This window comes from Aulostomus chinensis, chromosome 16 (genome assembly GCF_037954235.1).
Source record: "Aulostomus chinensis isolate RoL2024-O1b breed Wild chromosome 16, RoL_Achi_v1.0, whole genome shotgun sequence".
Classification (NCBI taxonomy): domain Eukaryota; kingdom Metazoa; phylum Chordata; class Actinopteri; order Syngnathiformes; family Aulostomidae; genus Aulostomus; species Aulostomus chinensis.
This window is the reverse complement of record NC_141335.1, coordinates 13,620,403-13,636,200: the sequence shown is the minus strand read 5'-3', so window position 1 is coordinate 13,636,200 and position 15,798 is coordinate 13,620,403. Positions and strand designations below refer to the sequence as shown.

The window sequence follows — 15,798 nt, the reverse complement described above, 5'->3', positions numbered from 1 at the left end:
TTTCATAGTCGATGTTGATAGCAATAACCATCCCTATATAGATATGTCTTTTTAGACAAATAAATCTGTTTGGAAAGATTACTGACCTTTGCACAGGCACCCCCAGTGCAAGACGGAAAGATATTTTAATTAAATCCTCAGTTTATTGTTGCAAAACACTGGAAAATAAACTTCCTCTGAGATACATGTACTTGGCACTGTTTCATTTGTATAATCCGTGAAGTGTAAAGGTACTGTTGCTTAGCAGAGAAATGCAATAAATTTTGAGTTAGGGGGTTCTAGGTTTTTGTCTTTGCAACTAAGAAACTTTGCCATTTCCATTCTTACATCTATCTGGGAGCAAAGGTGTGTGTAGAAAACAGAGGTTCAATTTACTAATTGTGGTCCAGCTTTTGTACCTTTGATTTGAAGGAGAAAGTGATTTCTTTCCCTGTCAAGTCACCACTGAAATGATTGGTTTCGAGGCGCCATCTGCTGGACAAAAGATTCGTGAAGCTGTAAACCAGCGGGGGCGCTGTTTCACAAGACAGCCCCCGAGAAGAGCACAAACCTCCGTACACAGGAAGTCTGGCTGTACTACATTGATCAAGACGGGGATGTTGTGTAACAGCACGTTTTGTAAGTAATATTTGTCCTTTTCATTCATCCATTTTATGTACTCACCGCTATACAGGTAGGGTGGGTCTTCTGCATGACACTTGAAGTATTGCTCGTTTGTGGAAAAGCTAAGTGTTATTGTCAGCAATGTTATTGTCACCACTAGCTTAGCAGGCTAGCCTAGCCACGTAAACAATGAGCGTCAGCGACTGACAGCGTTATCTTAATATTCCCGATACTGCTGTATAATGCTATTATTTCTAAAAAAAAAAAAAAAAAAAATCTGTCCGAACGAATGCCTTTGGTTTGGGAAAGTTATAGACGCCGCACATCGCCTTCAAATGAACATCAGTAGCGTGACATTTGTGTGTGTGGACATCGGCCAGTTAGCTAGTGATTGGATTTAAAAGCCCTCACGTCTACGCTGTTAGCAAGTTGTCAGTTTTAACTAATTTCTTCACCGAATTTTCTCCATAAAACCAACAATAACACTAATTAATTGGGTGAAAGGTTTATTAACCACTGGCATGGGTCGGGGCAATTGATGGATTCTAATTTTCATGTTCAATTTTGAACACTTATAAATCAGTAAATGCTTATTCTGTTGCACATAGTTTAAACATTAATGAGTTAGTTCTGATTGACAATATAGGTCCATAACTTTGGCGTTAATGAGTTGGTTTTAATGGGTTGGACGACTAACAACAACAGCAAGCACACAAGCATGTCTCATGTCACTGAGTTATCGTGTTATGTAATATTTGGATTGTCAGCTAATGCTGATTTGTGCCACAGCACATTTTAGAACAGGAACAGTATCTTTGTCTGTCATTTGTGTGACATCTTGTGTGTGTTTACAGCTGCATTAGGATGCCAGTAGAAGGTGCAGTGGAACAGGGGTCCTCCACCCTCTCTAGCCCGGCTAGTGCTGCTCTCACCCCAGGAGGGACTGAGGAGGATGGAGGCTCAGCAGCTGTTTGCTTGCAGGAGAGTGAAGCTGCTGCTACTTGTCCATCAAACACCGGAGCTGGGGAGGGCACCAGTGGTGAGCAATATTACAACTGGGTTTGATATTGTAAGATGTGGTTTTTACTACACTGAATTCTTTTATGAATGTATGTTTGTTATCTGCTGTGTATTTAGGAGGGAAGAGGTCTGGAGCCCTGCTGCAAATAGACCGACAACGTATCCAGGCAGCATCTGCCAGTTCTGGGGCTGATGAACTTCTTGGTCTTGGTGTGGCTGTCTATGATCAGGATGTCCTGGAGCAAGGTGTCCTGCAGCAAGTGGACGAGGCCATCCAGGAGGCCAGTCAGGCTGCTGCTAAAGCTGAGGCGGAGAAGGAATATGAGTCTGTGCTGGATGATGTCAGGTAAAAGACAAAATCAAAATGGTCTGAGTTGTAGTTTTTGCAACATTGAAGTGGTCCTGAAAGAAGCCCAGTCAGAAAGTGTTCCGGTATTACAACTTAAATTAGCATGCGCATGTTTCTCAACTTTTTAAATGAGAAATTATGGCCCTCAGTTGAAGTGGAGAAATTTCCGTATTTTTTATCTTGAAATATGTAGTCCAGGTTTATGAGGAATATAATTTCATACCCTAAACATTTATGAATGAAGTTTATATTAATATGATATACATGATCATATTGTAAAATATATCTTCAAAAACATCAAATTCACTCTCCAATTGCTTCACAAGATATTGTACAAAGATAAAAGTAAAATAGTAAGTCAGAGCTGTCAAGTTTAAATCTGTTGAATTTTCAGGTCAGTCACAACATCTCTGAAACATATCAACAAGATCATCGAGCAGCTGTCACCCTATGCTTCATCAAGTAAAGACATCAGTAGGAAGATTGACTCTGTCAAAAGGCAGAAGGAAAACAAGGTAAAATATTATGAATTAAAAACGATTAAAAGGAAAATGACATAGTTTACGTGATGGTGTTGAATGGAAGCATCAAATGTATAGTGATGGTGGTTTTTTGTGATTCAGGAAAAACAGCTGAAGAAAGTCCGAGCGAAACAGAAACGACTTCAGGCCATTCTGGGGGGAGAGGCCACCCAAAGGGTTGAAGCTGAGCTTCTGGAAGAGGAGGATGGGGAGACAGGCGAGGGTAATTTATTTATTGTTTTCTTCTACTTTTCATAGGCAGATTGGAAAAAATGCAATCCTCTTAATGACATAATTGAACTTAGTTAATATTAATTGCAAGTTTAAAAACGGTATTGCACGTTCTTGTTCAGTTCCCATATCAACACAGAAGTAGGAAAAAAACAAACTTGCTTTGTGCAAAGTTCCGTTTATCACATAAAGTTTAAATGAAGCTACGACTGATAGGATCTGTAATCCATCAAAGCATTTAGTAGAAGTCGAAATGAACAAATAAAGTCACCGCAAGCCCATCAGGCTGCTTAAATGAATAATATTGCTCACACAGTGTAGTGACTTCAACTTCATGCTCATAAAAGGAAAAACTAAAAGCACGTTACTCATCAGATTAGGAAAGCTGTCTGCCAGCCAGCTACCTTTTGCAATGCTTCAGTCATACTTCATCAGATTTGAACAGTGGCAACAACCATCATCAGTTTCCTATTTTAACATTGTTGATGTACTATTACCAAGAACAAACATTGAGACAACCTTGAGCCTTTTCTTCTAACAACAGCTCCTCCTGAATCACATTGGGCGTCGTGTCCTTAAACTTATCGTACTTGTTTCATCTAACACTGGACAGTTACCTAACCCTGCATGTTGTGTCTCATATCAGAAGCCGGACCATCCACTCTCGGCAGCATGCTGATGCCAGTTCAGGAGACAGAATGGGAGGAGCTCATCCGAACAGGCCACATGACTCCTTTCGGAACACGTATTCCTCAGAAGGAGGTTAAGAAGGAACCTCGGAAACTGATGCTGGCCGAGAACTCTGCCTTTGATCAGTACTTGGCTGACCAGGCCAAGATGGCAACAGAGAGGAAAAGAGTTCCGCTTCTGAAAAAAAGGAAGAGTTCTGGACTTAGTCCTGATGGGGAGACCAGGGGAAAAACCTCCAGAACTGTTTCTTCATCTAAGGATAAAAAAATGCAGAAGCGCATGCGGAAGCTCCAGATAACCGCTCTGAAGGCCCATCCTAAAGCCCGACCAAAGCCTGAGCCACAAGTCCCTAAGCCAAGGAGGAGAACACACACTGATGGAGATGAGATGGACAGTGAAGGGTCAGAGTACCTGCCCAGTGATGAAGTCTTTGATCTGGACCAAGAGGAGAGGGAAGCCATGGAGGAGGGCTTTGAGGAGGAGGGGGATGAGAGGGAGTATGAGTTGAAACCATTCAAGAAGAAGCCTGATAGAAAAGGGGGGAAGAATGTAAAGAAAAGGGAGGAGAGTGAGGAAGAGTACTATCCTGAGAGTTCAGATGAAGATGAGGTGGAGAAGGGGAAAGTGAAAGGTCACAAAGATGACGGAGATGTGGAGTACTACAGACAGAGAATAAGGTAGGATCATATTTGAATTATTTCCTTAGTTTTGCACAAATTTAACTGAGACAACTTTTCACCAGATTCGTTATGGATGGATGCTGAGGTGCAAAAAGTTCCCATCCTGTTTGGAGAATGCCTATTGAGCCTTTACGTTTGCATCACATTTGTAATGGCAGTGGTGCAAATGTGCCATTGTTGTTGCTTTTACTTGAGGCGAGAAGCAGTTGGTGTCTGTTGGCTGCAAAGTGCAGAAGGAGACTTAATCCCAGATGAGATTGGCAGCTGTTTCTTGACTAAGCAAATTCACTCCCTGCTCTTCTTCCTCTCGCTGCTCTCACACTGGCCTAATTATCCTCCTGCACATGGTTTTATACGCTCACTCACTCACTCTCATGCTCAAATTAAGGGAAGAGCAACCCTAATGAGATTTCATATTTATAGCTGCCAAATAAATTATGTTGGCATGTGTCCTTTTTCTACACTACAATGATAGAATGTCAATTCAACTGCTTAGCCACAGCATGGATGGGTGAGGCTAGCTTGCATGAGCGGTGATATTATTAGAGCGGGAGGTATTTGTAGTTGGGTGGGGGCAGAAAAGTGTAATTAACTGAACCAATGCTTAGTCTTGACTTAATTAGAGTGTGAGGTCTCTCAGGCCCAGCTAAAGGACCAGTTTTGTGGCAGGGTGACAGGACCAGGCCCAAATGAAGATGGATTCTTATCCTCTGCACCTTACACCTTTCTGGGGAACTCACACTACTAATTGTCTGTATCAATCTTCATTTGCTGTGTGACGACTCTGCCTGTAACTGCCCTCGCTCCTGCACTATTAAAACTGTTCTCCTTTACATTTCCGTTTTTGCTATAGATGTTCCACCACTTAAGGGAAATACCAACAACTTGAAACGGTTACCATTCATACATCCACGTAGGCTTGTCCTAAAACAAAGCATTTCCAATCCATCCATTTCTTATCTTCGATGGATTTGGACCTTCCATAGCACATTCTGGGCTCCTTAACTCACCATAGGCACGCCACTAGTTCATCAACAGCCTTTTTGTTTTGTTTTGTTTTGTTTTTTTTTTTTTTACAGAAATATAAGTTTAAATACATGCTTTTTTGGGGGGGGGGGGGGGAGTGGCAGGGCTCAAAAGTTTGTCTAGTCATCGAAGAGTTGTTGGCCTGATCTCGAGCTCAAAATGCTTGCCGCTCTGCTGAAAGAGCATTCTGTTCGAAAAGCTCTGTGTTTTAGAGTGAGTCAGAAGGGGTGGCGCTATTTGTTCAGTTAAGATGCTTTGGTCGCTATTATAAAGATTGTCCTGGGAAGAAAAAAAAGTTGGCGCACTAGAGCACTTCCTCTGATCTTTGCTCTGGGTGAAAGAAACTGAATCACAGAAGGGGAGAGAAAAGACCGACCTGCCAATTTCTGTAGGTTCATAAGATTTTGTGGGTGAGAAATGTGAGTGGTCATCTGATTCAAGTTGTCTTCTACTGTTTTTGTTGTTCAGCTCATTTAGGATGTGACAGTTGAGATTTGTGATATTTGTCCTGCCCCCTCAACTGATTGGATGATTTGATAAATTGTGATTTGACAGCTGCTCCATTCAACCGCGTGCTACACATTAAGGCGACGAGAATAAACACCTCACACTCTGCACGATAAAGACATGACTCTTATTTGTGTCTAATTACAGTTCTGAGGCCTTTGCTGTAACTTCATTTCTCTCTGGTCATTTTATTATCAGGAGATGGAAGCGACAGCGCCTCCGAGAAAGGGAAGAGAGGAGAGGAAGAGGAGAGGAGCTCTCTGATGACAGTGATGCCGAGTTTGATGAAGGCTTCAGAGTGCCAGGATTCCTCTGGAAAAAACTCTACAAGTAAGTTTGATGTGATTTAGTGAGGATTTTCTGAAATACCCATGTAGTTGGATTTGAAAACGTTTTATCTGTCACCCAGGTAGATAACATGTGCTCAATAGAAGTAATTGGTGTTAAAGGTGAGGAATACATTCTCTGCTCCTAATAACCTTTGTCCTGAAATAAAATTGAGCAACCAAAGATTATTTGATCATTAAACATGTGCTACAGGCCACAATGATTTTACTGTGATATTATTTTGATCTCAGCCTAGTTGTTCAGTTGTGTTTGCATAGTCAGGGCCCAATTCAAGGCCATCAGTTCTTGTAGCTGGTCAGGATCAGGTCCACTAATCAGTAAGCGATCACACTATTCATGGTGAAGTGGACCACATTTTATTGTCTATACATTCTTGTTACCGGGCCAACTTGTTGTGCGCACTGTTGTGCGTGAGTGTGTCACATCTGATGAGGTTGTATCACACGGTCAGGTACCAGCAGACAGGTGTGCGCTGGATGTGGGAACTCCATTGTCAGCAGGCAGGTGGCATCCTGGGAGATGAGATGGGTTTGGGGAAAACTATCCAAATCATCAGCTTTCTGGCCGGACTGAGCTACAGCAAACTGAGGACCAGAGGATCCAACTACAGGTCCACACACACACACACACACACACATGCGCACAAACTGTGGCCAGAGACTCTGTGTCTGTACGGTATGAATATTTGATCAGGGGGATTTCTGCCTGAGTGTGTTCATCTGAATTATTAAACGTGTTTCAATTATCAGACTCTTCACTTTCTTACTGCAGACATCAGAGGAAACATTGACATTATGTGCTTGTGTTTGTATGGTAGAGAGAGAGAGAGTGTGTGTGTTAGAGTAGAGTGAGTCTTTTCATGAACACTTGAAAGGAATTTTGACTCACGAAATGGGGCTGTAGCAGGTGTAGGGCAATAAATCAACTGTGGACAACATGGCTCAGTGGTGGTAATAATCTGGTTTTACTGCACAAACGACACTTGTGCATCTACTGGGTGGAGTTTCCCTGATGGTCAATACTCTGTCTACTACAGACGCCCACAAATTGATTGCTTGCAAACTCAATTATGGCCCAATATCAATAGCTTCCTCTTGGCACAGGTTCATTCCAGGCCATTAGTGTATCTTTGTGTGTTTTTGTATTTTCTTGTAAATTTTCACCAAGGAGCTGAGCCTGTGTCCATACACCCTCTTTTGACATATTCGTAAAGTAAATAGACAATCACTCTGATGCCTTATTGGACCAAGTCATCAGCTTCTTCTATTTCCCTCATGCCCAATAGCATCACGTGTTCTACATTCGGGCAACTTACTGGAAAATGCCTCCATTTTTTATAATTTAATACAGAAATTATGACTTTAATTTGACTATGGAATTTGCTGAGCGTATTCAAAGTAAATGGCTCCAGAGTTCCCTTGTTTACAGATCTGAATTGCAGGTTGGGGATTAAACTTCTTTCCTCTGTGTGTTTGTTTATAGGTACGTTGGTCTGGGTCCTACAGTCATCGTATGCCCAGCTACAGTCATGCACCAGTGGGTGAAGGAGTTCCATACCTGGTGGCCTCCTTTCAGGGTAGCTGTTCTCCATGAAACTGGATCTTTCGCCAGTAACAAGGTAAATAAAATATTGTATCTGATATTCATATTTGTGCGAGTTCTCTACAGGGTCTTTTTTCCTCTGGGGGGCACTAGAGGTCTTTTACCAGAGTATTGGCTCATTAAACCATATAGTAGATGTTCTGCTTGTGCTTGGAAATTTTACAAGATACCACCACTCCGAGGGGAACGTTTATAGAGCATTGTGCATCCTCCATTGCAGGAAAAGCTGATTCCAGAGATCGTGTCATGTCATGGTATCCTGATAACCTCCTATTCAGCTGTGAGAAATATGCAGGACACCCTGCAACGCTACGAATGGCACTACATTATTCTAGATGAAGGCCACAAAATCAGGAATCCAAATGCTGGAGTTACTACGGCCTGCAAACAGGTATGTTCAATACACTGACACCTGCATGCACACAGGGATCAGGGTTTGAGTTCAAGCCCTCATCTCTTCTTGTATTCTGATATTCTCCTTTTCTCTCCAGTTCCGCACTCCCCACAGATTCATTCTGTCGGGCTCTCCTATGCAGAACAATTTGAAAGAGCTCTGGTCTTTGTTTGACTTTGTCTTCCCCGGCAAACTGGGTACACTGCCTGTCTTCATGGAGCAGTTCTCTGTGCCGATCACCATGGGAGGATACAGTAACGCCTCACCTGTGCAGGTACAGAAGATGATAGAAATACACTCGAATGCTTCAATCAAACTTTGCTCTTGAATCCATTTTCTCATTCTAAAACCATGCAAGGAAACTAAAAACTGTAGCCACAACACAGGACATTTAGGGGCCAAAAGCAGAAACCAGGTCCAGTGAAAATTTTTTTTTGTTCAATTTCAAGATACAGCTGTGGTGTTTCCTCCAAATGATCTTGTAAGCATAGTGTAGGGACCTGACAACACTAGTCACACAGGCATATACACACAGTATCATTGAGGGAGATTGAAGTCAGAAGTAGTGGAGCTACAGAGCCATTAAGAGCAGTGCAGCAGGATAATGTAGTTCTATGCAAAGGAACTTTAGTCTATCCCCAGTGCGTGTGAGAGAGGGAGAGGCTAAAGTGGAAAGCCAGTGAGCTAAATTGTAGCCCTTTGTCATTAGTGTCCAATCGTTAATAACCCAATGACTGTATGGATTTAATTATTTAAGCTGGCTATTGATGCTTCTTCCGCTGTCGATAATAAAAACCTTTACTAATTATTAATGTTATTAAATGGCCAGAGAAAGCTACGCTCTGCTGCCTTATCCTCTTCTTGAAATTCTCTGAGCAGCAGGGCAGGCCTTGGCTGGCGTGTATAATAAAATGTATGTAAAAACATATGGGAGAGGTGGGGCGGAGAGAGGGCATGGATGTGGGATCCATTACTGAAGCAAGCGTTCGTACCCCCATGTGACTCCACTCAGCATCATCTGCTGCCCTCTTCTCACTTCACTTCCACTCTGACCTCGACTGAGCCCTAAATCCAGCCGTGTTATTGTCCCCTATAGCCTAGCCCACAGTTGCTTTGATCTCTTTGTGGACCCCCAGTGAGTTAATGTTTAAAAGGCTAACTGGCCTTTAGGATGAAGGTGCAGGAGGCAGGTTTTGTGGAGGGTTTCCAATAGAGCCTACTGGTAAGAGGATGGTTCGGGCCCTGGGGACCAGCAGCACTCTGATCAGGGGATAATGGCTCATACTGCTGAGAGAGAGGCATGTGGAAGAGGGGTTAAATGACAATAATGCCTCAGGAAACATCCACACTGGCAGGTGCTTTGACAGGTTGAGCTTTATGTTGCTTTTGTTTTGTTTGTGCTAAAATATTTACTTCATTTTAAGGTCCAGACAGCATTTAAGTGTGCCTGCGTGCTGAGGGACACCATAAATCCTTACCTCCTCCGAAGAATGAAGGCAGACGTCAAGGCCAACCTCTCCTTGCCTGACAAAAATGAACAGGTATTCATCGTACTGTAAGGCATCTGACCTGTTCTAGCTCTCTCTTAGCTGGGGAGGTGTTTATCTGATCGGCTGTGACTGCATGTGCCATGTCTAAGGACTGTCTGATGACTGCGCGTGGCCTTTCCAGGTGAAAGCAGCTAATAAAGTCTTAGTAAAGTAAAAGCAGCAGGTATTCATTAAGGTGGCCGGTCTCTGGTCTGTCCTTGAGGCTGACGCCGGGTGACTCCTCAGTTCACTTCGGCTCATTAAGTCACTCCCTCGGGACACCAGTGGCTCCAAAAACACCTTGTGTCCCTATAATTTCTCTTCTCACACTCCACACTTCATCAAGGGGCTTTAAAGGGGATGTTCACTGCTCATTATGCACTTTCACAGTGCCCTGTGTGTGTGTGTGTGTGTGTGTGTGTGTGTGTGTGTGTGTGTGTGTGTGTGTTTGGGTTTGTACAGGTTCTTTTTTGCAGATTAACAGAGGACCAACGACAGGTTTATCAGAGCTTCCTAGATTCCAAAGAGGTCTACCAGATACTAAATGGGGACATGCAGGTAGGCTAACTAATATTTTATGTTTCTACCATTGGAGCTCTTAGTTTTGATTCATATTACATTACAAAGATAACGAGGGCACAGCTCTCGGTCGAGGAAACGACTTCCAGGAAAAAGACGAGCCTTATTCATTATTCAACCCCCAACAGCTGATGAATTCCAGTTCTTCAACCTCAAAGATTTGTATGTTTTAAACACTGCTTTACAGTTTAACATCAACACAGCATTAATGTTTTGACTCGAAAATTTTGTTGAACATTGTTGTACCTTGAACTGAAGGAGCTCTCTTTAAGAAGGCTGTGCTGTTCTCACATTAGTCCGACCCTGGAGAGAGAGGCTCAACCATTTATCACCACTAACCAAATGGACGTGGTCGGAGAGCCAGGGGTGACCACAGCATATTGCACATATATACACAAGCACACAAGCGCGCGCACACAGACACACACACACACACATTCAGTGGTCACACTCAGTCCATTAACCACCATTACTAATGCAGTGACCATTGGGCCTTCATCAAGAAACATGGTCTTTATTGTCCGTAAATAAGTTATATAACTCATTCCTGTGTGCTAAACAAAATGCATTTAAGATGCTTTTGTCAGGCAGAGAATTGGAGGAATGATGCAGTATTTTGACAGATTCTACGACAGACTTGCATCACCTCTTTGCTTTTTATTTATTATCTATTTGTTCCGTCTATTAAAAATTATGAACACTCAGATAAATCCCTGCAAACCAGTTGATACCAGAGTTAGCAAGGCATTAAGAAACGTGATCACTACAAAATAGTCCTGACTAATGTTCTTAGCCATGCACATCACCGCACAAAGTCCAACTGAAAAATAAACTGTCCACTCACGTCTGATGCAGTTCTACCACTTCATCCGCCCAAACGCCAGCGATGACTGAGCACTTGATGGCCTAATACTTGAGATGATTGATACACAGCGAAAGAGAGGGGGATTCTTTCTACTAAGCAGATGCCTAATTTGATCCATCAGAGACGTGAAATGATGCCCAACACTCACCCACAGTACTTGGATTTCTCGTAGTTTCTGTCATCTATCCATCCATTTTCTATACAGCTTATCCATTAAGGGTCGCGGGGGGGCTGGAGCCTATCCCAGCTCCCATTGGGCGAGAGGCGGGGTCATTTAAAGCCTTGTTCAACTGCCTGTTAGAAACAGATTGTGCCATATATCCAGGCTGGCTTAAGTTTGTGTCTTGTATCCAGGTTGTGGATGTCTGGATACAGCAAAAGATCTGATATCAGAAGCAAATCAGGTTTGCCTGTTGTCTGAACGAGGCTTAGTGACTTCGGCTTAGGGACAGCATTGTGAGTTTAAGCTTGCCAACGGGCAGTTATTTCCGTCAGCGTACTCCACCTCCCCTGCTCTCAGTGTGCGGCTGTTTTCAAAGTTCACTTTATCATGGAATCAACAACAAACTCAGAGCCAGCTCGCTAGTTTCAACCTACTCAATGAGAATGGCACTGGGGTTATGAAATAAGGCAGTTACCTGAATAGAATGTTGTTAACACCCACCATGATTTAGCCTGGGCACTGTTGCAGCATTCTTGGCTTCGCCCCACCCAAAAGCTAGCACTGAAGACACTAGCACTTTTGAAAAGTTCCAACTAGAAGCACACGGATCAGCTTAACTAAAAAATACAAAAAAACAAAGCTCTCAACTTTCTTGAGGTGACCTCATACATGCACTCCTTTTTTCTAGCAAATGGGGATAAAAAGATGCTGTAGCGATGCAGTAAAATCATCTTGAGCATTGCACTTAAGAGCTTTTATCTTCTTGCTCTCTTCAGGTGTTCTCAGGGTTGATAGCCCTGCGTAAGATTTGTAATCATCCCGATCTTTTCTCTGGCGGCCCCCGAATGCTGAGGGGGATCCCCGAGGAGCAGCTGACTGAGGAAGAACACTTTGGCTTTTGGAAACGCTCAGGCAAACTGGTGGTGGTGGAGTCACTGCTGCGTCTCTGGTTCAAACAGGGCCATCGAGTCCTCCTCTTCACCCAGTCTAGACAGGTGAGGAACACGTGGCTCGCACTCTCTCTTCTGAAATCACAGTATAAATATTCTTTACTGTGTAGTTTTACTTAGATTTAGTTGTGGGACAGCCAAGTTCATGTCATCATCATCATCATCATCATCAACTGTTGTGTCTGCATTTGCCGTTGTCAACTGACAAGCCATATGCCTGTGTGTGTGTGTGTGTGTGTGTGTGTGTATGTGTGTATGTGAGAAAGAGAGGCAAATGTGAGGAAGGCCCCAGTTGTCTCAGTCAATACCAATAAGATTAGACCTCAGAAGGAACCTGAGACCCTCCCTGTCGGTATCTCTGTCCATGTAATATTAATCTGCTTTAATCCTTTTAGAGATAATCCAAACCCCAGCCCCTCCCTTCCTCTCACTGTCTCTCTCCTTCCTGCACTGTCCCCTCATCTCTCCATCATCTTGTTCCCCTCCAGATGCTGGACATCTTGGAGGTGTTTGTGAGGGAGAATAATTACACATACCTGAAAATGGACGGCACTACCACAATAGCTTCCCGCCAGCCTCTCATCGCTCGCTACAATGAGGTACGGATTAGTCCTCCCTAATGGCTCTGAGTATTTCCCAGGAAAATCCTGTCCTGAGGGACGCCGTGCTCACCCTGAGGTGGAAATACTAATTGATAACAATCTGGTGTTCAAACTGCATCTACCTTGTTGTTTTCCTCATATTGAAATACAGAGAAACAATGTATGTTTACTATTTATCATCACAAAACTAGATTTGAGAGTAATAAATGAAAAAAAAAAATGAAATAAATATGACCATTATTATTCATGATGGTCTCTGCACGATAAAAGTTATAGCGATGTATTATGGGAATTCAGTGTTTTAATGCAAAATCAGAACAAAACGTGATTTGTGCGACTTTCAAACGTGAGGGGAAAATTGTGTTGCTAAAACTTGTGCTAGGCAATTAACTTACTTTATCGTGCTCTGGCCAATTAATTTCATTAATAGCTTCCTCAGTGAGTGCGTTCATTAACTACTTTCCATGTGGCATTTTGAAAATAAATAAATAACTTTGTTTGCAAGAAATGCAACGTATTTTTTTGTTACTTTTTTGGTATAACTTGCTTTTTACTTTATACCAAAATATAAACTTTTTCACTTTTCATTTGTAGTGATTTGTGCTTTGATTTCAAATGTCTGAAATATTTGATAAAAACTCACAAATGGTTCATTTTTATTTTTTCTTGCTTTAATAGCTAAGCATGTTTATGTTCCAGATTATATAAGAGAACTATGGCAAATAAACCTATGAAACTAATCAGTCTTTATTAATAGAGGTCAAATTTAATAATAATTGAGACATGTTGATGGAGCTGTTATGAACACTAACGCCCAACAAAGCAGTTTATGTTGTAATAAAAGTGTAAAAGTAGTTTAAAACTGTTGAGTTGACATTTCTAAGACATTTTGACCATCTGTCTTTTTTTTTGTCCTCTCAGGATAAATCCATTTTTATCTTCTTGCTGACGACCAAAGTGGGAGGGCTGGGAGTCAACCTGACTGGAGCCAACAGAGTCATCATCTATGACCCAGACTGGAACCCCAGTACGGACACACAGGTTGGACACACACACACACACACACACGATTAACCTCTTCATAGTGTTTATCTTGCCATCTCAAAGATCAAAACTAGCATGTGTGTGCTTCAGACAAATGTGTCGTTTGTTTACAGGCGCGGGAGCGAGCTTGGAGAATTGGTCAGAAGCAGCAAGTGACAATCTATCGACTTCTGACCGCAGGGACCATTGAGGAGAAAATCTACCACAGGTCAGTTGTCGTCACCAATGATTCTATATGACAGAAATCCATTAGTGGGGATTTTGGTTTTAGTTACTTCCACTCACTTAGCTTTTGTAATAATGACTGATCTCTCACATCACTGCTTATTTACTACCTGACCTGCTCAGTAACTCATTCCTGTTTTACTCAGTGGCCTGTGTTTTAAGGCTTCAAACCTGTTGCACTGGTCATCAGTGTAGCTGCTCTTTACAAGATCACAGCTCCAAGGAATATAATTGTCTCTTTTTTTCTGTTATTATTCAGGCAAATTTTTAAACAGTTTTTGACCAACCGCGTCCTGAAGGACCCCAAACAAAGACGCTTCTTTAAGTCTAACGACATATACGAGCTCTTCACGTTGTCAGACCCTGATGGCTCTCAAGGAACGGAGACCAGTGCCATATTTGCAGGTATTCAGTGTTTACTTTCCCCATATTTAAAATTGAAGCGATCTATTACATCAGGGCTGGCCAAAGCCAGGCCAAATTTGGCCTACCACAAGGTTTGATTTGGCCAGCCAGCTGGAAGTTAAAAAAAAAAAAAAAAAAAAAAAAACTGGCCTCTAAACGGGAGAAATGTAATAAAATATCTCATTCTATATCATTGTTTTGTGAAGTGATTTTTTTTTTTTGTACCTGATCTTAGAACAAGTTGGAGAAGCAGAGATGAGTCAATGATACACAAACAAAAGGAAAACAACAAATGATGTGTTGCTTTTTGCCCATGGCTGCTTTAGGTTTCAGTTTTGAAAAGAAAGAAAAACATTTTGGGTACCCTCTATACATAAAGAACTAGATTAAAGAATGGGCATCGCTTTGATTTTCATTCCAGGTACAGGATCTGATGTCAGGGCACCCAAGAAACCTGAAAGGCAACCATCCAGATTGGACAGTAGGAGTGTTTTACTCCAAAACCCCAAAGCCAACACAAATGCAGGCAACAGACACTCCTCAACAAACATCCCTGTATCAGGAGATGGAAACACCTCACCACACAGCGGTAACTCTCAGGGCCAAACAAACGGTACGATGCACAGCCAAAGCAGCAACCAAAATGGTGTGGATGTTAATCCAGATGCATCGGTAAATACACAACATAGAGGACAAAATAACAAAGACTGGGGAACACTCAGCTCTCACCAAAACAGAAACAGAAATGCTGGCCTGACCAGCCCACAGAAACACCGGGAGAAGAGGAAGCACTGTGACTCATCTGACATGGACCGACTCAAAAGTAAGAAACGTAAACACAGCAGGGATGCTCGGTTCGAGGGCCACCGCATCTCTCACTTGGTAAAGAAGAGGACCTTTAAAAGAGAGGAAACTGAAGACAAAAATCCAGCGGACCAGAAGAAATCTGACGATTATGTTTTGGCAAAACTCTTCAAGAAATCTGGTAAGCGGACATGCTTTATGTAATAATCCAAACAAAACCGTTAGCCCCCTTGCTAACGGCTGCTGTTTGTACTCAGGCATTCACAGTGTGATGCAGCATGACACCATCATGGAGTCGTCCAACCCCGACTATGTTATGGTCGAGGCTGAAGCCAACCGGGTGGCCAGAGATGCCCTGAAAGCCCTCAAAGTTTCTCGTCAGCAGTGCAGGTCGGCCTTCAGTCGACCCCCTCCTCCACCTGCAAGGTACACCCTCACTCACTGGCTGAGTCTGAGGAGAGATTCACTCATGATTTTTATGACAGTCATATCTATTTTTCCTCTTTTCCTGCCTACAGGAAACGCTTTGGTCAAAAGAAGAATTCTCTGCTTGCTTTACCTCCTGTTCGGTCCCTCCCCGCTCCTGACAAGTGCAAGGTATCAGCAGCATCTTTGTTGAGACACTGTTGAGTCCATGTTGCCATGTTATTTCATTGTTCCT

The 15,798-nt window shown here is 42.6% G+C and overlaps 1 protein-coding gene across 1 annotated transcript in view; it reads left to right on the top strand.

The window, feature by feature from the left end:
- The first annotated feature begins 534 nt into the window (after window positions 1-534).
- The window catches only part of ercc6 (excision repair cross-complementation group 6), a 16,219-nt gene continuing 955 nt past the window's right edge, over window positions 535-15,798 (top strand). The window contains exons 1-21 of the mRNA XM_086180887.1: window positions 535-618; window positions 1,458-1,642; window positions 1,741-1,969; window positions 2,367-2,487; window positions 2,596-2,716; window positions 3,371-4,091; window positions 5,826-5,957; window positions 6,427-6,585; window positions 7,458-7,593; window positions 7,798-7,968; window positions 8,069-8,245; window positions 9,396-9,512; window positions 9,963-10,058; window positions 11,884-12,102; window positions 12,546-12,656; window positions 13,581-13,700; window positions 13,817-13,911; window positions 14,188-14,333; window positions 14,755-15,318; window positions 15,395-15,563; window positions 15,656-15,734. Of these exons, the coding sequence (XP_086037013.1) occupies window positions 1,468-1,642; window positions 1,741-1,969; window positions 2,367-2,487; window positions 2,596-2,716; window positions 3,371-4,091; window positions 5,826-5,957; window positions 6,427-6,585; window positions 7,458-7,593; window positions 7,798-7,968; window positions 8,069-8,245; window positions 9,396-9,512; window positions 9,963-10,058; window positions 11,884-12,102; window positions 12,546-12,656; window positions 13,581-13,700; window positions 13,817-13,911; window positions 14,188-14,333; window positions 14,755-15,318; window positions 15,395-15,563; window positions 15,656-15,734 (3,858 nt within the window). The 5' untranslated portion in view covers window positions 535-618; window positions 1,458-1,467. The remainder of the gene's footprint in view (window positions 619-1,457; window positions 1,643-1,740; window positions 1,970-2,366; window positions 2,488-2,595; window positions 2,717-3,370; window positions 4,092-5,825; window positions 5,958-6,426; window positions 6,586-7,457; window positions 7,594-7,797; window positions 7,969-8,068; window positions 8,246-9,395; window positions 9,513-9,962; window positions 10,059-11,883; window positions 12,103-12,545; window positions 12,657-13,580; window positions 13,701-13,816; window positions 13,912-14,187; window positions 14,334-14,754; window positions 15,319-15,394; window positions 15,564-15,655; window positions 15,735-15,798) is intronic.